Source organism: Poecilia latipinna, unplaced genomic scaffold (genome assembly GCF_001443285.1).
Source record: "Poecilia latipinna isolate Pla-1442-1.1 unplaced genomic scaffold, P_latipinna-1.0 Scaffold18, whole genome shotgun sequence".
Lineage (NCBI taxonomy): Eukaryota > Metazoa > Chordata > Actinopteri > Cyprinodontiformes > Poeciliidae > Poecilia > Poecilia latipinna.
The window spans coordinates 361,061-384,521 of NW_015112634.1; the positions used below are offsets into that span (position 1 = coordinate 361,061).

General features: G+C 39.1%; 2 protein-coding genes across 4 annotated transcripts in view; both read left to right on the top strand.

The window, feature by feature from the left end:
• Nucleotides 1-23,461, top strand: part of rock1 (Rho-associated, coiled-coil containing protein kinase 1) — a 38,213-nt gene that overhangs the window by 12,484 nt on the left and 2,268 nt on the right. For 2 of the 3 annotated variants that reach the window (XM_015034563.1, XM_015034556.1), the window contains exons 2-30: nucleotides 6,286-6,367; nucleotides 8,223-8,323; nucleotides 8,422-8,559; nucleotides 8,679-8,854; nucleotides 9,122-9,206; nucleotides 9,345-9,489; nucleotides 9,601-9,739; nucleotides 9,875-9,966; nucleotides 10,733-10,892; nucleotides 11,914-11,986; nucleotides 12,098-12,186; nucleotides 12,512-12,560; nucleotides 12,786-12,921; nucleotides 13,217-13,308; nucleotides 13,703-13,949; nucleotides 14,192-14,298; nucleotides 14,384-14,534; nucleotides 16,122-16,282; nucleotides 17,217-17,401; nucleotides 17,921-17,990; nucleotides 18,069-18,172; nucleotides 18,260-18,425; nucleotides 18,529-18,622; nucleotides 19,365-19,453; nucleotides 19,537-19,728; nucleotides 19,821-19,986; nucleotides 22,868-22,938; nucleotides 23,029-23,117; nucleotides 23,275-23,353. In XM_015034563.1, coding sequence (XP_014890049.1) covers nucleotides 6,286-6,367; nucleotides 8,223-8,323; nucleotides 8,422-8,559; nucleotides 8,679-8,854; nucleotides 9,122-9,206; nucleotides 9,345-9,489; nucleotides 9,601-9,739; nucleotides 9,875-9,966; nucleotides 10,733-10,892; nucleotides 11,914-11,986; nucleotides 12,098-12,186; nucleotides 12,512-12,560; nucleotides 12,786-12,921; nucleotides 13,217-13,308; nucleotides 13,703-13,949; nucleotides 14,192-14,298; nucleotides 14,384-14,534; nucleotides 16,122-16,282; nucleotides 17,217-17,401; nucleotides 17,921-17,990; nucleotides 18,069-18,172; nucleotides 18,260-18,425; nucleotides 18,529-18,622; nucleotides 19,365-19,453; nucleotides 19,537-19,728; nucleotides 19,821-19,986; nucleotides 22,868-22,938; nucleotides 23,029-23,117; nucleotides 23,275-23,353 — 3,528 coding nt within the window. Of the gene's footprint in view, nucleotides 1-6,285; nucleotides 6,368-8,222; nucleotides 8,324-8,421; nucleotides 8,560-8,678; nucleotides 8,855-9,121; nucleotides 9,207-9,344; nucleotides 9,490-9,600; nucleotides 9,740-9,874; nucleotides 9,967-10,732; nucleotides 10,893-11,913; nucleotides 11,987-12,097; nucleotides 12,187-12,511; nucleotides 12,561-12,785; nucleotides 12,922-13,216; nucleotides 13,309-13,702; nucleotides 13,950-14,191; nucleotides 14,299-14,383; nucleotides 14,535-16,121; nucleotides 16,283-17,216; nucleotides 17,402-17,920; nucleotides 17,991-18,068; nucleotides 18,173-18,259; nucleotides 18,426-18,528; nucleotides 18,623-19,364; nucleotides 19,454-19,536; nucleotides 19,729-19,820; nucleotides 19,987-21,249; nucleotides 21,297-22,867; nucleotides 22,939-23,028; nucleotides 23,118-23,274; nucleotides 23,354-23,461 lie in introns of those variants that run through there. The other variant, XM_015034569.1, reaches the window with a different exon arrangement.
• The window catches only part of LOC106948736 (ubiquitin carboxyl-terminal hydrolase 14), a 33,914-nt gene continuing 11,865 nt past the window's right edge, over nucleotides 1,413-23,461 (top strand). The window contains exons 1-2 of the mRNA XM_015034580.1: nucleotides 1,413-1,425; nucleotides 16,170-16,175. The gene's annotated coding sequence lies outside the window, so the exon portion shown is untranslated. The remainder of the gene's footprint in view (nucleotides 1,426-16,169; nucleotides 16,176-23,461) is intronic.

The window sequence follows — 23,461 nt, forward strand, 5'->3', positions numbered from 1 at the left end:
AAAAACTTGTTAAAAATTTTCTTTTTTTTTTTTTTTTTTTTTTTTTCTTTTGTCTTAGAACTTAGAAATTGGCTCAACTGGTATTAGTTAGGAAAAAACTGATTGGTGCATTTCTAACTTTACCATTTCTAAAAAAGTGGTCTGTCACTTTTTAAAGATTTAATCTCAGTAACTAGACTAAAACATGCTCCAAAATGCTTTCAGAGTTTAGGTAACTGATTTATGAATTCTGTATGCATTTCTGCTGCACTTTGTTTCTTGTGATGCACAGTTGTAGATTTAGTGCAAATATGCATGTTTTTTTTTTTTTTTAAAGACATTGCACAGAAAAAAAAAAATATTGGATTTTTCAAACCTGCAGTGCACTTGTTCATCTGCTGTTAATGAACTGAATCCTACGTGTGTGTTGGAGTTTTGAATTAAAAATGTGTGATTTTTCATTTGTAACAATGTATGTTGATGCAAACTTTGCTATGTTGGCCTCTTTAAGTTGACACAAGGTATGAGCCCTTCAGTGCAAACAGAAGCACGTCTCTTCCTCTCTGCCACAGCTGAGCACATGAGCAGTAGCTGACCCTATAACTCTGAGTCATTAGATTAGATGATAATATTTAAGATGGCCATAAAAATTCCTCAATATTTTCAATCAACTTATAATTTTTCAAATCCTATATTTTGTTTTATTTAACATATTAACCAAGGTTACTTTCCTTCAAATTGGAGCCACTATTTTTTTTTGTAGGCACCTTCTCTTTTATTACATATTTCGCTGTAATGATTGTGAAAACATTTAAAGTGAGCTTTCCATTAACGCTCTGCCTGTAGGTGTTAACATGCAGGTTTCATAAAGATGGTCAGATTAGTTTTACTTCTGTTTTCATCCCATTTAATTGTGTAAATAACATTAATATTGAAACCAGAGGGTCATAAATAATTTAAATGTAACTTATAAGAGCATTATACAGCTTCCTTATTACATTTTAATCATGTACAAGTTTTTATTAACCCCCTTTGGAGTTTAAGTCATGGGCGAGCTGGAGTTTCTTTTCGTTTATTTCCAGTTAAAACGAAAAGAAACTTTCGTTTTAACGAAAGTTTCTTTTCGTTAAAGAAACTTTAACGAAAATGATAAAAGACCATTTTATTATTATTTTTTTATCATGCTAGAGATGTTGCTTAACATTTTTCATTCTTTAAAGTTTTATGCTATATGCAAGACGGGCATAGATTAATTGTAAAAAAAAAACTAAAAAAAATTTCTTTTGGAGCCAAGTCACACCGATGCCTGTGTCAACTACATGCATCAGAGTGACCTAAACACATTATTTTGAATATCTGTTGATACTCAGTCATTATGTGGACACAATCAACGTTGTACGTCATTTGTCAGTTTTAGATTGTAAATATGACAACAGAGTTGCCATTGTCTTTGGGTTTATTGCCGAGCCCAGATAACGAGTGGTCTACTCATTCACTGAAGAAATGCAAAGTTTGATATCTGAATCTTGACAAGCTTCAGCTGGGGAAAAATTATTTCTGCTGCCTTTCCATTGAAACCTTTACAGTTGTCAAACAAATTAATCAGTGCTTTGTAATTATGGGGAAAAAAATGGCATGTTTGGTCAATATGGAAATCTTGATATAAATCTATTTAATTGTTTCAAAGTCGATAATGTACTTGAACACATGTACTTGGGTGTCTTCTTCTTGAATCTTTCCCTTATGTTTTTTTTTTTTTTTTTTTAAGCAGCTACTGAAAATATATCTCTTAACCTGTCACTGTCACCTGACAGGGGTGTCAAACTCCAGTCCTCAAGGGCCGCTGTCCTGCACCTTTTAGATGTGCCTCTGCTGCACCACACCTGAAAAGAATAATTAGGTCATTAGCAAGGCTCAGGAGAACCGATCTACACAGGGAGGAGGTAATTAAGCCATTTCATTCCACTGTTTTTTACCTGTGGCACATCTAAACACTGCAGGACAGCAGCCCTTGAGGACTGGAGTTTGACACCCCTGTGACATTGTGAATGACAACCTGTGAACAACAGGTTAATTTTGGCAAACATGCAAAATTCCAATAAATTTGTGTTTGTGGGGAATTGATAATTTCATCTTTAGATTTCAGGTGGTTGTACAGTTGTGTTGCAGTCGAGTGGACATCATACCAACAAATCTTCCACAGTATATGTTTTGATCTTTCTTAGAATCCAAAGCATCCTCCCACATGAACCGGTTGTACCTTTTATTGTTCACTAAATGTTGCCTCGGGTGCTTGCTCACTTCTTCTGTCATGTCACCTTTGCAGTTTTGGCTGTTTCATGCCTGTTTTTTTTGTTGTTTTTGTTTTGTTTTGTTTTTAACTGGTATGACATGGTACTGTTTGCTGTGGGATGTTTAGTGCTAAGCATGCATCAATTATTCCTTAGAGGAAGGATGCTTCTCTTTGTCTTTTTGCCATCTTGTCCAAAGTTTTCAAAAGGCAACACATAAATTCATTCTTTGGAAAGAGCCAGAAGCACACATTCGATGCCTGTAACGTATGAGCATTTTTTTTTTTTTTTTTTTTACACATTTGTTTGGAGCCAAAATCCGGCCTATCCTGTCCGCCTAAACTCATAATAGTCAAGTAGTGTCCGTTTTGTTGTGGGTTAAAGTCCTGCATGCTGAATGGCATTCCATGTGCAGGCGGTGCTGTCCATTATGTTCCTTTCATTTTAAGATCTCGTCAATAATAGGTTAGTAGTTCTCTTGTTCACGTCACAGTAAAATTTTTCACTTACAGTATAATAACTCCTTTCTCACTCTGGGGTTTAATTTAAACCATCTTAGTCATCATTGTTGTCCATTCTGACCTCATTTGTTTCCCCGTCCTTGCTTTCCTATTGGACCTGCCCACTTGGTGCCAGCTCTCCACTCCCTTCTCCCTTCCTTCCATCATGGTGGTAGACACTTGTGTTGATTGAAAACATGCTCTGTTCAGTGACTTGGTATGGGGGATGGACTTTTTCTGTGTCTTCCTCACTTTTTGTTGAGAACTTGTTTGGCCACATACCTAAAATAGCTCTCTGACGTGTACAGTCCTGTTGAGGAATGCTGCTGTGGCTGTCCAGAGTTCTCTGTGGCAGGAAGTTATGCAAACGTGCAATGCCGCGCTCAGAGCCTTGTGATTAGGGTCCCAAAAGACTTTGTTCTTTAGTTCTTTTTTCCCTTCAGAGTAGGCTGGCTGACTTCCATATGGACAGCAACATCCCTTAGTCCTCGTTGCCTGTCGCTTTTATGAAGATTTTCTGAAATCACACAGATTTCAGTGTTGTTGTTTTTTTTTTTTTTTTTTATTGCCCCTCATTAACTTCTCAAATGAGTAAGTTGCTTTTGTTCGTCCTACCAGCCACTCTCTACCTCCCAATTCTCCTCTTGCCCCTCCTACCTGCTTTTTCCCTGTTTCCACCCTTCCTGTAGGGCACTATTGGTGTTATGTCTCTCAGTGAGGGGTGTGGCCTTGACCTCCACCGTTGAGTAGAAGGAGCAAAGTTGTCTAAGAGGATTCCTCTGCTGGCCTGAGCTGCTGATTCACCATGTGTCATCATTACTTTGTACAGAGATGCAAAATGAAACACGTTACTGACCTATTCACTATGCGGGCATGACTCAATGGATTCTGTTAACTCTGTACTTGGAGATTTGTGTCATCAAATAAACACTTAAAAATAAGTAGTTCCTTAGACGTGTTTACTGGGCAACTTTAGAATACACTAAGCTGACGTGTGATATCTCCAATACTCCTTTTGCTTCTACTTCACCTGCTATATGAACAGCATGCTACTGCACATGTTGGAATTGTTTATGCGGCTGTTTTGTTGGAACCACTGTGGATTATGGCAGATTAGGTTAAACCTTTCCAGTGGTACTTAGTCTCTTGCCGGGCCAAGACAGAGTCAGCCCGCCGTCTGAAACTTTTTGAGTTCCAGCAGTGGATCTCACACCTACATTTAAATGGTTCCTTACTATCCAATAATCTGTTCAATTATTTTGTTTCATCGGATAAACTATATTGCCAAAGGTTTTTACTCACCCTTCCTAAAAAAACATATTCATGTTCCAGTCGCTTCCATTTCTACAGGTGTCAAATTCACTCCTAAGCAGGCAAACCGCTTCTACAAACATTTGCAAAAGAACGCATCTCTCTCCACATCTCATTGAATTCCAACGTGATTCCATCATAGGATGCAACCTGCGCAGTTAAGTCCAGCAGCTACATTTCTTGTCTACTAAATATTCCACTGCGTCAACTGTTAGTGGTGTTGTAAGAAAGTGGAAGAGACTGGGAACATCAACTCTATGTGGAGAGCTAGCCAACTTCCTGTAGAATCCATGGCTGTAGACATCCAGTTTTCATGTGCCTTTCAGATTCGTTTAGAGAACCTCATGCAACGATTTTCCACGGTCATGCAGCTGCTTCCAGGCCTTACATCAACAAGTTCAGTGCAGTTGTGCAAAGGAAACTTCCACTGGACTAAAGACTAGTATACTCGTATTCTCTGGAGTGACCAATGACTCCTTTCTGTTTGGCAGCTGCCAGAAGAACACCACTTGCCTGACCACATTGTGTTGGGTGTAAAGCTTGTCATAAAGGGGATTGTGGTACATGGCTGTTTTTGTGAGGTTGGCTTAGCTCCTTAGCGCCAGTGAAAGTAACTCTCAAAGCTTCAGCACAATAAGGCATTTTAGATGCTTTAAATTAATCCACAAAATTAGGTGCATTAAAGTTTAATGCACCTAATTTTGTGGATGCATTTTGTAGATTGCTCTTCCCTCTTCTATCGTGACTTCACTCCAGTGCAGAAAGCAAGGCCCAAAATAGACATGGATGAGTGCGGAAGAATTTGACTGACCTGCACAGTTCAGACCTTAACTTGACTGAACATATTTGGGATAAATAAGAGTAAAGACTACCGTGCCTTCTCATCCAACATCAGCGTATGATCTCACAAATGCATTTATGGAAGAATTGACACATATCATCATACTTTGTGTTGGGTAAGGCTGGGGAGTGGATATGTTTGTAGGGAGAATATTTTAGTGAAGCATAATTTCAAGCATAATTTGAAAGCCTTTAGTTTCAGTAGAGGGAGTTATGTTGTCAAAACGTCACAGTGTGTGTGTACTGTGTGTGTGTTGGCATTTGAGAACTGTAGAACAGGTCAGCCTTTATTATAACTTATTTGATAGTGCACTCTTAAAGGTGCATGTTGAAATTAAAGCTTTATGTGATGTAAAAAAAAATACTGACAGCTGTAACATTTTTCCACATGATGTAGTGTGATGTAGTTCAAGTCAAAAGCACTCGCATCAGAAGAAACCAAATAAACAATATTTGCACAAATATGTATAATGGTAAATGTTTGTGAAGCAATTTGGGAACTCAATTTTAAGCATTAGATCTTCTTGAGTTCATACCTGACAGCAGTTGCTGTGACTCTCACTAACCTGGAATAAAACTCAGTTGTTTAGTGAGATAGGACTACAAGGAACAGAAAGGGGTCAATTCTCCAAAATGAGACAGAAACTAGTCAGGGAGGAAATCTACAAGATTTCACCAAGCGTGGCTCAACACTTCATATCACCAGAAGAAGTCAATATTCATAGTGAAATATGGTGGTGGCAGAGTCATGCTCTGGGGTTGCTTTTCTTCATGTGGAACTGTAGGTTTTGTCAGGACTGAGCAATGCCCTTCAGTTTTCACCTAAAAGTTTCTGGTGTTTGGATAGAAAACCAGTTATGTTTTTCAAAATCAGATTAAGTTTAAACCAATAATTAAAAAAAAAAAAAATAAAATCCATCACTAGAAAATATTAAAGATTCAGAATGGCCTACAGTCAGAATATCACTAATTATTTTATCTTTTTTATTATAACAAATTTGTTTTTCTGTTGAATTGTCCACAATATGTTATGATTTATTATTGAAAACAAGGTTGAAATTTTTTCAGTTTTTTTTTTTCCTTCACCCTCCAAAAAACAATACTTAAGTTGTTGGTGTTCGCTACTCTGTCACCATTTGACTTCATCACAATGCGAGCGCGCGTGTGTGTGTGTGTGTGTGGAAATAAACTACATTTTCCTCAAATGAACATGGATTGTTGAGCTACACACATTTAATTGCCTTTTTTTTAGCATTAATATTTTTTACTTAAGTGGAAAACATGTATATCTTGTATATATAAAAAAAATAATAAATTAAACTGTTGGGTTTTGCCTCGTCTAAGCTCTGTTTGTCTCCCTCCAGGACGGCTTGGACGCGTTGGTATACGACCTCGACTTCCCTGCCCTTAGGAAAAACAAGAGCATTGACAACTTCTTGAATAGATGTAAGTATCTTGGATCATAGCTTTCGCTCTCGTACCCATTTTATACGGGGTGTTCCATTTGTGTTCATAGGCCGCCTGTTACGGGGTTTATATGCAGCACTGCACAGAAAGCTGTTTTTGTGTCTGTCAGTATGTATGCTTGGACACAATAGGTGTCTACTGCTTAGTGTCCCCAACAAAGGGGCTTTCATAAATGACCGGTGACCCGTATGATGCATATCAAGGTTGGCTTCTTTTTCCTCGCTGCTCTCAAACCTTGGAACCCCCTCAATTTAAATTTAGACGTCATGTAAATATTAGTCCAAGACTGTTTTTGTTTTTCTTTCTTTTTTCTTTTTTTCTTTTTTTTTTTTTTAACTTGATTCTCAGTAAGGATTTTTCTTGGAAATGCCAGCTATCATATTACAGTGTGTTGCAGTGGAGTAGTTTTTATAAAGCCAGCTATTCTAAGGTGGGGGCAGGGCAGTGATGTTGTAACTTGGCCTTGTACGTCTTTAATTTCCTGAATAACATCCAGTTAACCTATAATTTAATGAAAACAACAAATACTCCCTCTCATCCTTCTTCTGACATAACTCAGCATGTTGCCCCTGGTTGTGCAGAATCTGTTATTTTGGTTTTAGAAACAGAGAGAAAAAAAGTGGTTGACCAAAGGAGGACCTGCCACTTCACATCACCTCAGTTATTCCTCGTCTCGTCTTTTTGTGCAAAGCATTGACGGATTTGGACTAATGGATTATCTGCAGAAGACCCCGGACCTCAGTGGCTCGAGTTGCCTGAAGCACTCTTTACTCCAAATTCTCACGATTCATTTTGCTTTTGCACTGAAGTTAAATCGAATGATTGCCCCATTGTGTTTGTGCAGAGAAATACTGAACAAAGGCTGAATCTAGCAAACGTGCAACCAAATTTACCAGTTTCCAACGAACATAAAATCCTATATTTAAACAACAAACAATAATTGTCATAATAGCATACTGCTTTATTTTCGCAACGGTTGAACTTTGATGTCCATGCGCTGCGTTTCCATGCACTCCGGTGCCAGTTGTGACCCATGTGAATTGAAAATTGTCCCCCTAACACAGCCTTGACCAAATTTGGATTAATGGTGGATATGATGCTTCTCTGGGGAGCTGGAATTATTACACTGGGTAGAGGCCAACTCTCAATAGGCAGCAAACTTTCCCTAAACACTCTCAGCTTTTTTTCTAGTTGGTTTGCCAACAATTTTGCTTGCGTTCAAAATGCAGATTTTCCATGACTCTCAAAGGACATGTGATTGTTAAAACAGATTCTTGACAGCATTAAGTCGGTGACTAATTTTGCTGTCGAATATCTGCAACTTTGGAATCACTGGGGATTTTTTCCATGAATTTCAGAATTGATTTACTCTGTGATGTGGAGTATGTAGTGGCTTCTGGAGGACTTTAAAAAGTCATAATTAGTCTGAATTTCAATTATCTAATTTTAGGTCTTTTAAAAAGTCTTACCTGCAGATATTTTGTCGTAAATTTTGGTTAATCATTTAGAAAAAAAAAAGTAGCTTTTTACTTATTAGCACTCTTGGCACTTTTAAAATCTTAAACAGTAACAACTGCCTGTGTGCAGCGGTTTGCTGAAACCTTACTGCAATAAGTATTCTACTGTGTAGGATTCTCTGTAACAGCAATTGAGTCGCATGCCATGGACAATAAACACAAATGTAAGTTGACAAAGTAATATTTAACTTGGGCTTAGTAACTTAAGTCATTCAGTAAGTTTGATCTTTAAAATTTGCATTTTACCCACTGGAACGTGCAGAAAACATGTAAACCTTTTGATTGTTGATCGATCATTATTTTTTCCCCCCCACCAGATAAAAAAACAATTAGTAAAATCCGTGATCTACGAATGAAAGCAGAGGATTACGAGGTGGTTAAAGTTATTGGAAGAGGTGCATTTGGAGAGGTTCAATTGGTAAGAATTTACCTTTTTATTATCTTATATTAAAGGTAAGGAACTCGTTTGAACGCCCAACTTTCACTTGTTTTTTTTTATTTATTTTTTTTTTTTAGGTAAGACACAAATCCACACGTAAAGTATACGCCATGAAGCTGCTGAGCAAGTTTGAGATGATCAAAAGGTCAGACTCTGCTTTCTTCTGGGAAGAGAGAGACATCATGGCTTTTGCCAACAGTCCATGGGTTGTGCAGGTAAAAGCTCCAATTTAATAGTACAGATGGTGAAGATGTAAAACGTCAAATATTGATTTACTTTGATGTTATGTTTGGTTTGTTATAATTTTGACTTTTTTTTTTTTTTCTCCTTTCAGCTCTTTTTTGCATTCCAAGATGACCGCTACCTCTACATGGTGATGGAATACATGCCTGGTGGGGATCTGGTTAACTTGATGAGCAACTATGACGTCCCAGAGAAATGGGCCCGCTTTTACACAGCGGAGGTGGTGTTGGCGCTGGACGGGATCCACTCCATGGGCTTCATTCACAGGTGACGGCCACCACAAACATTTTGATCCCACCTCCTATTTTGTTCCGTGACAACAAAGATACATTTTGAGTTAAAAGTCGTGAAGTAAACCAGTACCAATAAAAGACAACAAACTTCTTTAATGGAATTGTGTAACAATCTACAAAAACCTTCCCATTGCAGTGCAAGTTGTCTTTTGTTTTTACATTTGCAGATAACAAACGTTTGACTTCAATGTGCCGCTGCTCAGCCTTTTTTTGCTGACTGTTTTCGTTTTTGTTTCAACAGAGATGTAAAACCTGATAACATGTTGCTCGACAAAGCAGGTCACTTAAAACTTGCAGACTTTGGAACGTGCATGAAGATGAATGAGGTATCATTTTCATTTTCTCAAAATAAAAAATTGTTTTTATTCACTTTCTTGGATGTCATGTTTTTTTTTTTTTTTTTTTTTTTTTTTTTTCCCCCCAATAATGTAATGAAATGGTTTTGATATCTTTTTCCTCGTCAGGATGGGATGGTACAATGTGACACAGCAGTTGGAACTCCAGACTACATTTCGCCTGAGGTACTGAAATCCCAAGGAGGAAATGGCAACTATGGCAGAGAGTGTGACTGGTGGTCAGTAGGAGTGTTTCTCTATGAGATGCTTGTTGGTGAGTCTTTTTTTTTTTTTTTTTTTTTTTTTCCCGGCTGTTTTATAATAAACCCACTATTCACCACAGAATAAATCAGTGTCGTGTAACTCTCGTATGTCTTGTGCACAGGCGATACGCCTTTCTACGCAGACTCATTGGTGGGGACTTACAGCAAAATCATGAACCACAAGAATGCCCTGAGCTTCCCGGATGACAGCGACATTTCCAACGATGCCAAAAATCTCATCTGCGCTTTCTTGACTGACAGGTTGGAGATCAATAGATGTTTCGCTTGTTTAGGCATCCACTGCGTTGAAATAATCTAGCATGTATGAATGAATGGCGTTCCACTGTCATGGAGTCCATTGAGCTGTTAAAATGCAAACACCTCTCCCCCGCGTAGGGAAGTTCGGCTCGGCCGTAATGGAGTAGACGAGATCAAGAGACACCCTTTCTTCAAAAACGACCAATGGACATGGGACAACATCCGAGAAAGTAAGGATTTTTTTTTTTTTCCCTCGCTATTTTATCAACATTTTTACAAATCCCACTTCATTTAACAGTTGCAACACTTATTTCAATCATGAGGCCAGTGATCATGTTTTCCATTTGACCTACTGCAGACAGTTGCAGGAAATTCTTGCAGACAAGCCATTCATTCAGTATCCTTTCCAAGACTAAACGTGATTCCTGTTCAGAGTAATCATTGGCAGCGCGGCCTCTTTGAGGCCACGAACGGGGAGGCAGTTTGAACTCCCGACGTTAATGTGCCGCAAGTGACGCTGCAGCGCGGAGCGATTGGAAACGTAGGGCTAAATCCAGCAGCTGCACTCGGTTCTTTAGTGGCTTTATGTCTGATAGGTTTCAAGGCTGAAGTCAGGACTTTGCTGTTCGCTTCTTCTGTTGGTTCAATGGTAAATCAGCTCTGCCAGACAACTGCTTTCATTTGTTTTTTAAGTGGGGACTTTGAGCTATGTCTGTAATGCTAAAAGATTTGTGCAAAGGACACTGCAGATTTGTAGACATAATTGAACAATTATTTTTCAGAGCAATTTTTAATGCAATAAACAAATTATTACACCAGGTGCTTAAGAACACCATATCAGCTGAAATTCAAAGATCGTAATCTCTTTGGGTTTGGATCAGATAAGTCACCTTTGTCAGATTGTAACTCCTTGGCGGTAATCTTGTGCCTTATCGCTTTTGGCTGTGTAAAAGTGGTATTAATCTTTTTTTTCTTTTTTTTTTTTTTTTCTTTTAGCCGCTGCCCCTGTGGTGCCTGAACTCAGCAGTGACATAGATACCAGTAATTTTGATGACATCGAGGAAGACCGGGGAGAGGAGGAGACCTTTCCCATACCGAAGGCCTTTGTGGGCAATCAGCTCCCTTTTGTCGGCTTCACGTATTACAGCAATCAACAGTAAGCCTGTCAGGCGACTCTTATAGCTGTAATTTAGAGCAGTGTTAAAAATGTTTGGTGGGATTACTTTACTTGATATCCAGGGATACGTTGATCGTAGTTTTCACAAAACGAATACTGAGCCTTGTTGAAAAAGTAAACACAGTGTTGGATTGGTGGAAAGCTAACATGCTAAGGAGACAGATTCTCTATGAATTTGCTTCATCAGCTGATTTGGAGAACGACATTTTTTTATTTTTAATGATTCTGACAGAATCACAGAGACTTGGAAAATACACCATCTCCAGTGTATTTGCACATCGAACATTGTTACATAAAATTTAAAAGACTATTTTGTTTTTGGTGGCGCTTGAGTCTGAGCGAATGTAAACATTTTTGTTTGAATTGCTCCAAATGGCAAAGTTCAGCTAAACCTCCCCAGTTTACATCAGACTGCCCACAACTCTCAGGATTTATTTACTGCCCAATCAGCATCTTTCTGCTACACATAAGGAAGCTCTTGCCAGGAATAACTTCACAGAACCTCATTTCAAAATACCTGAGCTAACCTTTTAAATCCGAGATTTCCAAAATTCTTCCAACCTTTCCGTAGTCAGCAGGTTTTCAAGGCAGACAGAGGTTGAAAGCTCAGAAGGATAAAACAGCAGCTGTGCTCCGTCCAGCCTTCCTGTTATCTACTGGAAGACTCACTCTTTACAACAAACCCTTTACAAAAAATCCACTGGAATGTGGTAGGAAATATAGTTGCATTGAAAGTAGTCTTAGCATGACAAATGAACTAATTACAAGAAGAACCAGTAAGCAATTAATTAAAGAGTAAATAGAATCTGAACTGAAATGGTTGGAATAATTGTTTTCGTTGGTAACATTGGTATACATAATTGAAGTGAAGCATTTGTCCTAAGGTTTTCTTTACAATTTGTATATTTTTATTGTCTTTATCTCCTAAAAAAATATCTTCCCATTTTCTAAGCTGAAATGGGAAGAGACTCATATTCTCCCCCCACCTTTTTTTTTCCAGTCCTTTGCGTGGATCCGCTGCCTCAAAGACCAGCGACAAACGTAGCAGTTCAACAAAAGAGGACAAGAGTCATGTGAGTACAGTATGACACATGAGCTCAACGTGTAGACGATGTGAATGTCTGCCATTTTCTTCACCCGTCAAAAAAAAAAAAAAATAAATAAATAAATTGTTCTCTTTTTAGCTGGAGAACCTGCAAAAACAGATCTACCAATTAGAGGAGCAACTCCACAGAGAAATGCAACAAAAAGATGAGCTGGAACAGAAATGCAGGTATGGATTAAGACGTTACGCTTGCACAATATGCATTTGCTGACCTGATCTAAGTGAAAACATATGAAATGTTGTGACTTCATCCCTGCTGAGCGTAGTTGTTTAAAAGAATCCCACAAGCGACTGTTTCTAGTTAAACTGTTAGATTTGTGAAGGAAAATTGCACAAGGGGGTAAGTTCTTCACTTGGTGTAGATTGATCCCTTCCAGCCTGGTGGAATGCGACTCTTTGATTATAAACAGGAAGCCAAACTTTGCATTCAGCTGTGACTGTAAGATTATATATCTCGTGCATTTATAACGCATAACATTTCTGTTCCCCCTAGGGCATCAAACACCAAGATTGAGAAGATTATGAAGGAGTTGGATGAGGAGGTAGATGCTCTTTTTTTTTTTTTTTTTTTACTTTATTTTTAAGAGATTTGAAGTAAATATGAACAAATTTTAACGCTGTGTCCTGATGTAAAGAGCCACAGTTCTTCAAACACAAGTTAGCAGTGGGAAGTGAAGTTAAATAAATGCCTGTTTATCATCTTTGGCTTTGGCTAAGGATTTGGTTTCTCCTGCATCACAGCTGCTCTCTGTTTTTCCTTGCCACAGGCGAACCTGAGGAAGAGTGCAGAAGCCAGCGTGTCTCTGCTGGAGAAAGACAAGATTATGCTGCAGCACAGATTCACCGAGTACCAAAGAAAAGCTGACCAGGAGGGAGAAAAGAGGCGCAACTTAGAGAATGAAGGTAAAAGTAATGAAGTGCTGCTGACTGTGTAAGTGGGAGGCTTTCCAGTTCAAGTTCTTAAAGTGCCACACGATCCGGTGGGATTTTTGAAACGGTGAACTCTTGGTGCATTTCTACATCCCTCTGAACTTTTCACAGGCTTTACAACAATGTGTTAAGCTACGAGATTTCAGAAACATACTTTCCTAAAAAAAAAAAAAAGAAGAAGCAGCTTTTAAGAGATTTGTAAGATATTTGCGTGCATTTAGAAATTAACTGAGGCATCGTCTCTCCCGTCTTCCCCCCTCCCCTTTAGTGTCGAATTTAAAGGAGCAGCTTGAAGATATGAGGAAGATCAGTCAGAACTCACAGGCCTCAAATGACAAGATTGTCCAACTGCAGAAGCAGGTATGCACACACACACACACACACACACACACACACACACACACACTTTTGTATTTCTATCCACATTGGGATTTATTTACTTTTTTCATATTAGTAGCTGCGTATTTCTCTGTCACCCTTTTTCATTTGATATACTGTATTGTTTTCCTCCCACTTTGCATTTATTTACCACTTTGTGTTTGTCTATCATATAAAGCAGCAACAAAATATGTTGATTGTTGCTAACTACTGAATACTTGCATGACACTGTTCATCATAACTTTTTTATTTTTTAATCACAATCTGTGTGACCGAGCACAAATAGAAAGCAGCACTGCCAGTACTATCAGTGCTCTGCTGTTGGAGCCCGATTTAAAACCCTCTGTTGTTCCTGTTTTGCTATCGTAACTAACAGCTGGAGGAGGCGAACGACCTGTTGCGAGCGGAGTCGGACACGGCGGCGAGACTGAGGAAGAGCCACACGGAAATGACGAAGTCGATGAGCCAACTGGAGACCTTGAACCGTGAGCTGCAGGAGAGGAGCCGGGCCACCGACGGAGACAAGGCGCAGCTGGAGAAGGAGCTGCTGCTGCTTCAGAGCACGCTGGAGTCGGAGCGAAGAAACTACAGCGAGGGATCAGAGGAGATGAGGGAACTGCAAGGTGAGCACATAAGGCTAAATAAGATTCAACCCCGTCTCAATTCAATTCAGTTTAGTTCATCCAGCTGAATATTTCTCATTTTAAGTGGGAAGCGATTAAAACAATTTGAATAATGCTCCCTCCATCTCACGGCTGCGCCTTAATTACAATGCGAGTGATGGAAACCCAAGTTATATTCCTTGTTTGTACCAAACAAATTGATTTTGTAATGCTAATTGTGGCTGACTGTGTTTTCTGCTCAGCGAGATTGGCCGGACTGCAAGAAGACAACAAAAACTTGAAGATCAATCTTTCCAAAGTGGAGGGGGAACGCAAGCAAGCCCAGGAACGGAGCAACTACCTGGAGAAGGTATACACAGACGGCACGAGCGGCAGCCATTTCTGACCTCTAGAAGTTGTTGTGCATTTCATGTTAATCTTTGTTTACGCAACAGGAAAAGAACAGTTTGGAGATTGACCTGAACTACAAGCTGAAGACCCTGCAGCAGCGTCTGGAGCAGGAACAAACCGAGCACAGAGTGACGCGGGCGCAGCTCACAGACAAATACGAATCTATTGAAGAAGCCAAATCAGCTGCTATGATTGGTATGCCAGCCTCGTGTCCAAGCACGCCCCTCCACTTTCCCCCGGTCTTTAATTTTTTGGGGGGATATATTTCTTATTTTTCACAGCCTTTTCCACCTAAATAAATCATATCTTCAAGCCTCGCCTTTCTGTTATGTGATCCAGAGTTAGCTTGAGGTGATGTTTGGGTTTGAAGAATTCAAAGAATAGAAGCTGCTGAGCATGTTGGGACATCACCTCATTGAATTTGAAATAGAATTGTTGCTTAAGATTAATAATAATACATACATTTCTCTCTTTTATGACCATGAAAACATCCACAAGGGCCCAAGGTTTGAAGTACACTGCAGTACAGTAATTTGTTAAACAACACACTCAGAGATCCAAATTTGGCTTCTAGATGAGGTCAAATAACCAGAGGAACTATTGATCAGTAAATCCTTTTTTTATTAAATGTTTTTTTTTTTTTTTTTACAGTTTATAGGCTTAAGAAATTGTAGTTTATTCTTAGTTTTTTTTTTGTTTTTTTTGTTTGACTTTCAACTTCTCTTGTGCAAAAAGGGAACAGAGGTCTTCCCGGTTCAAACCTCTGCTCTGTCCATATCGGTCAGTGTGGCCCTTTTTCTACACATGTGGATAGAAAGTATCTTTTAGTAAACAGAGGAAAGAGCTTGTAAAAACTACAGGCTCATGTTAGCTGCCATCTTTTCTGCTTTGATATGAATTATGACTTGTTGATAATTCACTTAACCTAAAGCTTCAAGTAATCATGTTGAGACAAAACTTTAAAGAATTTTTTTCACCTCCTTCCTAAACTTTAGTCACTTTGTTTTAAATCTTGTAAATATAAATTGCTGGTATTTATATGTGCAGCAAAAAATATAAATGCCATCAATTTATTGCTGGTTGTGATCTCTTCTGATCTGTTGTGATCAGGTCTCGTTTTGAAGCTTTTCATGTAGCCTTGTCTCAGTGGGTGACATCACACAAATGGACAGGGAAAAGCAGAAACCAATGCAGTCCTGTTATGTATTTATTTATGTTTTTAATGTTTATTTGCTTTTAACACCAGTGTAAAGATGACACCGACTCTCACATTGTTGGGGAAACCCAGGAGTTTTGAGTTAGTTTCACAAATTCCCACATTTTACAGAAATCCACATTTTACATTAATTACATTTTATAAATATATCCAGTTCTGTGATTTCCTGCTAGGATTCACTCCATTTTAGGTCTAGATCAGAGTTTCACTTTGGAAAAACATGGAAACGCACCAAACTGTCAAACTTTAAAGAAGAATTTCTCTTAGTGTATTCACTTATTTACCAGCAAGACGAAGATGAGACTCGGGTAAAAGTCGTTAAACTCACGTAACTCGATGTGTATTTATGAAATATTTTGACTAATATAGCATGCACTCTTCATTCTGTATGCATTAATCTATCACATCATTTTGACGTATTTTTTTTTTAGAACTCAGAAAAGGGATTGCTTCAAGAAATTGTCCCAGAAGTCAACATTTTTAACGAAGGGCCTCCTGCTTACCCGACTGCTTCTTATGGCTGTCGAATTAATCTAGCTAATTAATCTGTCCCTGCTTTACTGCAGCCGTTCAGCAGAAGATGTCGGAAGAGACCGGAGCAAGGATAAGAGCAGAGGGCCGTGTGGTGGAGGTCGAGAAGCAGTGCTCCATGTTGGAGTTCGACCTGAAGCAGTCTGTGCAGAAAATGGAGCAGCTGATGAAGCAAAAGGAGAGACTGGAAGATGAGGTTAGTAAATGGCTGATATACATGAGAGTTTTAATGTAATGCAGGGTTTATACACAGCCTGGAAAAGAATTGCCGTTATCGGTTTCCAGGTTGGTTTACGGAAAATGCAATTCAGTGTGGGGGGAAAAAATGCAAATGCCACCCCCCACCCCCTAAACCCGGTTAACTTATATTTTGAAGAACAGTAACTATGCTGATTAACTGGTATTTGATATTTAAATCAAATGCTTTATCTTTAATTTGCCATAAAACACCTTCGTTTTACATTTTGCCCATCATTGGTGTTTTAATTTTTGACCAAAGGGAAGCTCATTTAAATGTAGAAATAGGCCATTTTGCAGGTAACACCCCCATTTCTTATTTTTTCTTCCTCCTTCCTAGTGTCCTCCTTTTATTCCTTAGTTTCATTCCTTTATTTTTCTTTCTTGTGTTCTTCTTTTCTGTCTTTCTTGTGGCCGTTCTTTTCTTCTTTCCTTCATACATGTTTTCTTTATGTATCCTTCTTTTGCTTATTCTCTGTCCTCCCGTTCTTTATCATGTCCTTCCTTCTGACCTGTCCTCTCCCTTTGCTTTTCTTTTGTTTCCTTCATTCATTCCTTTCTTTCCTTCCTTGTGTCTTACCTGTTTTTCATTCTTCTACATAATTTTCATTTCGGCCTCCTTATCTCGGTCCTTTAATCCTTTGTGCTTCTCCTTCCTCCTTCTTCATGTCCTTATTGTTTGCTTCATTCTTTGTCAGTGTTGTGAAATGATTCCAGCATTGTGGTGTTTCAGGATGTTTGGAAACTGCAGTTTATGAGATCCTATTACTATTCAAGCATTCAGAGACTATTTTTCTAATCCGTTGTTCAGGATGTTTTAAAAGCGTCGTTAACAATTTTGTTTCCCCCCCCCCCCTCTAAACCATCACCTCTCTCAAATCCCCCTTCGTCAGGTGAAAGGTTTGCACACACATCTGGATCAGGAGTCGAGTAAGCGCGTGGCGGCCCAGAACGACCTGAAGAGCCGCACGCAGGACGTGGACCGCCTGAGGTGTTCGGAGAAGCAGCTCAAGCAGGAGATCAACACGGCGCTGGAGAATAAACGCTCACTGGAGTTCCAGCTGGCTCAGCTGACCAAGTATGTTCCACAAATGCTTTTAGAAACGTGCCTTGTTAAAAGGTAGATTGAGTAGAATAATTATTTGGGGGAATGGGTTACTCGACCATGCTGGCACTTTTTTTTTTTTCTTTTTTACTGCGGAACAAGCTGGCAGCAGGTCCACACGGGATTTCTTATTTCCTTTATAGTGCAACATGGGTCAGTAATTCTCTTAGGAAGTTAACGTGTAAATAGATTTCCAATTGGCTGTTATTTTCAAATGAGTGCTATTATTCCAGCTTAGGACATGAGCAGGCCAAAGCTGATTGGAGACGATGTTTACCCAACAGGATTAGGCTTTACTGCAGCTCCGGCTCCTTCCACTAATCCTCTACTCCTTTACTACTAAATAAGATGATTTTAGATTCTTGGGTTTGTTTTTTTCGGTTTTTTTTTTTTTTTTTTTTTTGGAGGTGGGTTGGGGGACTTAAGTTTTGATGATTACATTTGTGATTTAAATAAATGAACACATGACTTATTTGGGAGTTGTTTTGACAGACAGTACAGAGGCAACGAAGGACAGATGAGGGAACTTCAGGACCAGCTTGAAGCCGAACAGTATTTTTCTGTAAGTAAAAGTCCCACAGTCCAGATGTCTCTTCTAGTTTCCTACTGTGGGATCATTGTGCGTTTCCTCCCCTTGCAGACACTTTACAAAACTCAGGTTAGGGAGCTGAAAGAGGAGATTGAGGAACGGAACCGGCAGGTACAGGACGCTCAGAAGAAGGTGCACGATTTGATAAGCGAAAGGTACGTGGTGGACTCCTGTTGATGTCTGTTGCCGCTTCGAGAATCTGCGTCCGAGGGCTTTTTGTTTATTCGTCTTCTGCGGTGCAGAGACTCGCTGTCTGCTCAGCTGGATCTGACGGTGACCAAGGCCGAGTCTGAGCAGCTCGCTCGGGCTCTGCAGGAAGAGCAGTACTTTGAGCTCACCCAGGAGAACAAGAAAGCAACGGCTCGGCACAAGCAGGAGATCGGTGAACGAGAGGCCACGATTGCACAGGTGAGCTTTAGTCTTAAATGCGTCCGTTGAAAGCTTTGCCTTTGTGGCTTTAACTGTAGTAACCCGGAGTGATCAAAATGATTGTTTTCAAAATTGCGCGCAGCTTGAGGAATCCAATAAAACTTTGGCCAAAGACGTGGAGCACCTCAGCAAAGACAATACGGAGTTGAGTGAGAAGCTTCGTCTTCAGGAGGAAGGTACTGTCTGCTGCTGCATTCTGTCCTTGTTGCTTTGCGATGATGTCATCACGCTGTGGACCATTCACAGTCTAGAAAAGGATGGAATTTTACTGAAGTAGTTTTTAGATCTCTAAAGATGGAAAAAGGAAATGGAAAAGAGTAAAAATTGACTTCCTGTCCTTTTATCTGTCCTGTTGTCTATCAGTTTGTCATCCAGTGGTCCAGTTTTTCCTCTTTTTCTATCTACCCATCCTTTTGTTTTATTCCATATTTAAAGAATGATAACTACAGAACTATTTGCCATATATTACTGGTAGATTTTATTATTTTTTTAATCTTCATTGTAGGAGTGGGTGATGTAAACTTTGAATCTTATCACAATACTTTGTTGTACTATTGTGTTGATGAGGATTATGATAAAAAATGAATATCTTTTTAGGTAACTGTATATCTGTGACATTCATAGTGTCACAAACACAAATATTGTTCTTGGAAAAACAATTCCCCATTTATTGACGCTCTTAGTGCAACAGAGGAGAAAATGGAAAAACATTTCCAGTCAGATTTACCATAAATAACTGAAATTTATCATGACGACAATGAATCTGAAACGCATGTTTTACGATTAATGATGAACGATGGGATAAATGCCACTTCCAACTTTTTACTATAGGCATCTATAGAAATTTTAGTTTGTAGAAGTTTAGAATTTTTGAGGAGCCCTTTTTATTGTTAACACGGATCACATTTTATCCTCCAGACTACCTCTCCCAGAAGGAAGAGATCGTGGCTTCAGTCAAAGCCTCCTATGAGAAGGTGCTCCAAACCGAACGCACGCTCAAGACTCAGGTACAGATGAGATTCTGAGGTCTGCAGATATAATGTTCTGAGTAATAGCGGAGCGACTGACGGTTGGCGTCCCGTCTTTTTAGGCGGTGAACAAGCTGGCTGAGATCATGAATCGTAAAGACATGAAGCTCGACCAGAAGAAGAAAGGTAGCACCGCAGAGCTGCGCAAGAAGGAGAAAGAGAACCGCAAGCTTCAGCAGGAGCTCAATCAGGAGAAGGAGAAGTTTAACCACATGGCCATCAAGTACCAGAAGGAGGTCAACGAGATGCAGGCGGTGGGTCATGGTCCCAAATAGCTAAAACAGAGCTGGAGCATTGCTTGTGCAATTTGATTTTAATGCAGAACTCTTGACCTTGCCGTCTCCAGCAACTCGCAGAGGAATCCACGTATCGCAACGAGCTGCAGATGCAGCTGGCCAGCAAGGAGAGCGACATCGAGCAGCTGCGCGAGAAGCTGAGCGACTTGCAGCAGCGTGTGGAGAATTCCAGCGTCACCAGCCTGCAGACGGATGAAACAGACAGTAACACTGCAGGTGGGTGGATGGCAATGGTGCAACTCATAAAAAACAAATCAGTTTTTTTTTTTTTTTAAATATCTTATCTTTTTACTATGCTACGGTTGGCATTTATCAGTTTGAACTTTTTACATAACATTTCTGGTTGAGTATTACCTGGTCATACGTCCAACATATCTTGTTTGTAAACAGTGACTGTGCAGGAGATTTACGATTTTTGTCCTATGATGACGTTTTTGTTTGGAGCAGGTACCTAAGCTGGAGATGTGTGTTTTCAGGCCAATTTCTGATCTTCAGTTTCTGTAAAGTTTTGATCTGCCAGTACTGAGTTTAACTGAATTAATTTCGCTAATAGCTGTAGAGAAATATTAGAGCAGAATTATTTTTTTTACTGCCTTTTATTCAATTGCTTCTTTTTTATATATATATATATATATAATGACATCTAAAGTCAGATGACTTTTTTTCAATTTAGGAGGAAAAATGTTTACCATATCCATGATTTCTGGTTTAACAATACTTAAACAATCTGATAATTTTTTTTTTTTTTCACTCTGACCTACTTTTTTTTTGTTAAGCATAGAATGTAACTTAACATAAACATTAGGAGAATTGGTGTGTCCATTGCTTTGAAATCAAGCTCGGTTTAATAATTTATGTTCAGATAAACAAATATTGATCCTTCTCTATCATTTCCTGTAGTTGGCATCCAGTTTGATGAATTTTGGCGCCCCCACCTGGTTCACTTCAGAACTTTCTTGTGCATTCATCACAAAAAGTAACAGCAGCTGATTCGATTGATGGATATACCAAAATTAGTGTAGCAGCTGCCTAACTCATCCCTGCAAGGTTTTGTACTTGAAGGAATGTTTTTCTCTCATATTAAACTATAATAAGTCATGGTCTATACTGAGCAGAGATTTGAACAGAGCAACTTTGCTATATTCCATTCAGCCTTCCTGTTACCTTCTGAAAGTCTTGCTCTCCCACGGTGTTATTAGTAGATCATGGTTTAAATGGCTTCTTACATCTCCTTGCTTCTCCATTCAACAAAATTTGAGTCCTTTCTACTCACTAACAGCTGCTGTGACCTGGTTTCCTTAGAACCGATGCGTTCACTGATCAGAAAAAGATTGGGAAGTAAGCTGCTGTGGTTACTGATTAATTTTCAAATCATTTTTTCCAAATCTCTTCATGAACATTAAACTGTTTGCACAGCGTTGTAATTGTATGCAATTGTATGTGGTTAAAACACTTTCTCTTATTTCCCTTTTTGTCCAGTTGGTTCTCCTTGCTCTTATCTCTGTAACTTCTATTCCTTTTCCTCTGTGAGTAACTCGGTGGATGAACCCTTGTTGCCCGTCATGTGCTGCAGCTGTTGTGTGTTGGTTTTGTTTTGTTTTGTTTTTTTTTCTCCTGATTTATCCAAATATTCTTCTGCCTGAGCTGCTGTATCTATTGGAAGTATTGCACTTTAGAGAAAGGACAATGATGTAAATTATCTTTGGAAATCTTTGATGCTAAAAAGCGATACTGCCAGTAAAACCACAGGGCAACCTTTGAGTGGTAACGTGGAAAGTTTATCACGCGTCACATTTGGGACTTTTTTTTCCTTCACACTAATGACCTGCTTTTATTTAAGTGTGTCTTGACACTCTAGTTGTGTCTGTGTCAGCATGTTCACCAGAAGTGATGCTCACGATGGCACACAGACCACCCTCGCTCCGCTACGATTTCTAGACCAGGCCGTTTGAGTTCACTGATGGCTGTGGTTTTTGTTTTTCAGCCGCATGCACCGCCTTCCTTTGTAGTTGTAACACCAGAAAATGTAGAAATGTAACCTGCGCTGCATTTGTTTGTTTCTGTGAAAGGACTGGGTGATTTACAAAAAATAAAACAACTTACCAAATTGCACCTGCAGCGTTAATTTTAACATATTCTAAACAGGGTTCCTATGCAGTCTGGAGAAGCTTAGTGTGATTTCAGTAAAAGTTTGAAAAAAAGAAACATGGTGTACAGAAAAGAATATTTGTAATTCCAGACTTTCCCATTGTCTAAATGTTTCTTTCCTTCTGTCCTTTGCTACTTGGCGTCTTTCCATCCTCAGACATTTTTTCTGCCCTTCTTCCCAACCTCATGTTCGTCCTTATTTGTATTTTTTGTCCCTTTCTTCTTGTCTTTTCTGTTTTCATCAATTTTCCTTTGTCATTTCCTTTCTTTCCTTCTTCCCCTGCTTGATTTCCTCATTATGTCTTTCATATTGTCTGTCTATCCTTCTCCTACCTATGGTTCCTCTGTCCTGCTCTCCTTGCTCCTATCTCCATTCCTTTCCTATGTTTAGCCATCTTTTTCTTTTTGGTTCCTTCCTTTCTTTCATCCATTCTTCCTTCCTTTCTCCTTTCCTCGTCTGGCTTTCTTGTTCCCCTTCTTTCCTTGTGTCCCACATCCCTTTCTTCCTTATCTTTTCCTTCTTGTTCCCGCTTATTTTTTGTCTGACCTTCCTTCCAGTTTGGAATTTTTGCAGGTCACATCCTTTTAAGCTCGCCTTTTCTGTTTTACATTTAAAATAAACATAAAGAACTAATAAGTCATCTTGTAGGAACCCTGTCTAAATAAAATATTCCACAAACTTGCTGTTAAAAGCTGTTAACTCTGTTTAATTTCCTCCTGCATGGGATATCTGCAGTCCTGTCACTGGCTTCAGTGCCTTCTCCTTAAACCTTGTTTATATATATATATATATATATATATATATATATTTTTTTCTTACAGCAGCCTTGTAGTACGGCCTTGGAGTTTTGTTTTTCCCCAGTTGATTTCTGATTGCTGCATGGCCTTCTCCCTGTGTGCTTCATGAACCACATAGATGCTAATTGCTTGCATGTGGATTTCTTTTCAGAATCCAGACTGGAGGGTTGGTTGTCCATTCCTAATCGTGCTAATATCAAGCGATATGGATGGAAGAAACAGGTACGCTTGCTCTTTTTAAAATCTGACTGCACTTCCGACTTTTTGACTGTTAAGAGAAGGTTCCAGTTACTGTGTTCTGGATAATTGCAGTATGTTGTGGTGAGCAGTAAGAAGATTCTGTTCTACAATGATGAGCAAGATAAAGAACAGTCTAACCCCTCCATGGTACTTGATATAGAGTAAGTACTCCTTTGTTCCTGTTATTTCAGTTTTGCATGGTACTCCGTCTACACACACAAAAAAAAAAAAAAAACTGAAACTACTCAGTTATTTATTATACTGTTGTCTGTTCTAATTTCTGTATATATATATATATTTTTTTTTTTTCTTTCCTAGCAAACTGTTTCATGTGAGACCAGTTACTCAAGGAGACGTGTACCGAGCCGAAACGGAAGAGATTCCTCGGATATTCCAGGTTTGGATGCTTGTGACCAAGATGGCAGCCGTCACGCTTCATCCTGCCACGTTTCCATCAGACTCAGATTTTATTTTATTTTTTATTTTTTGCGTGCTTGCCTTTTCA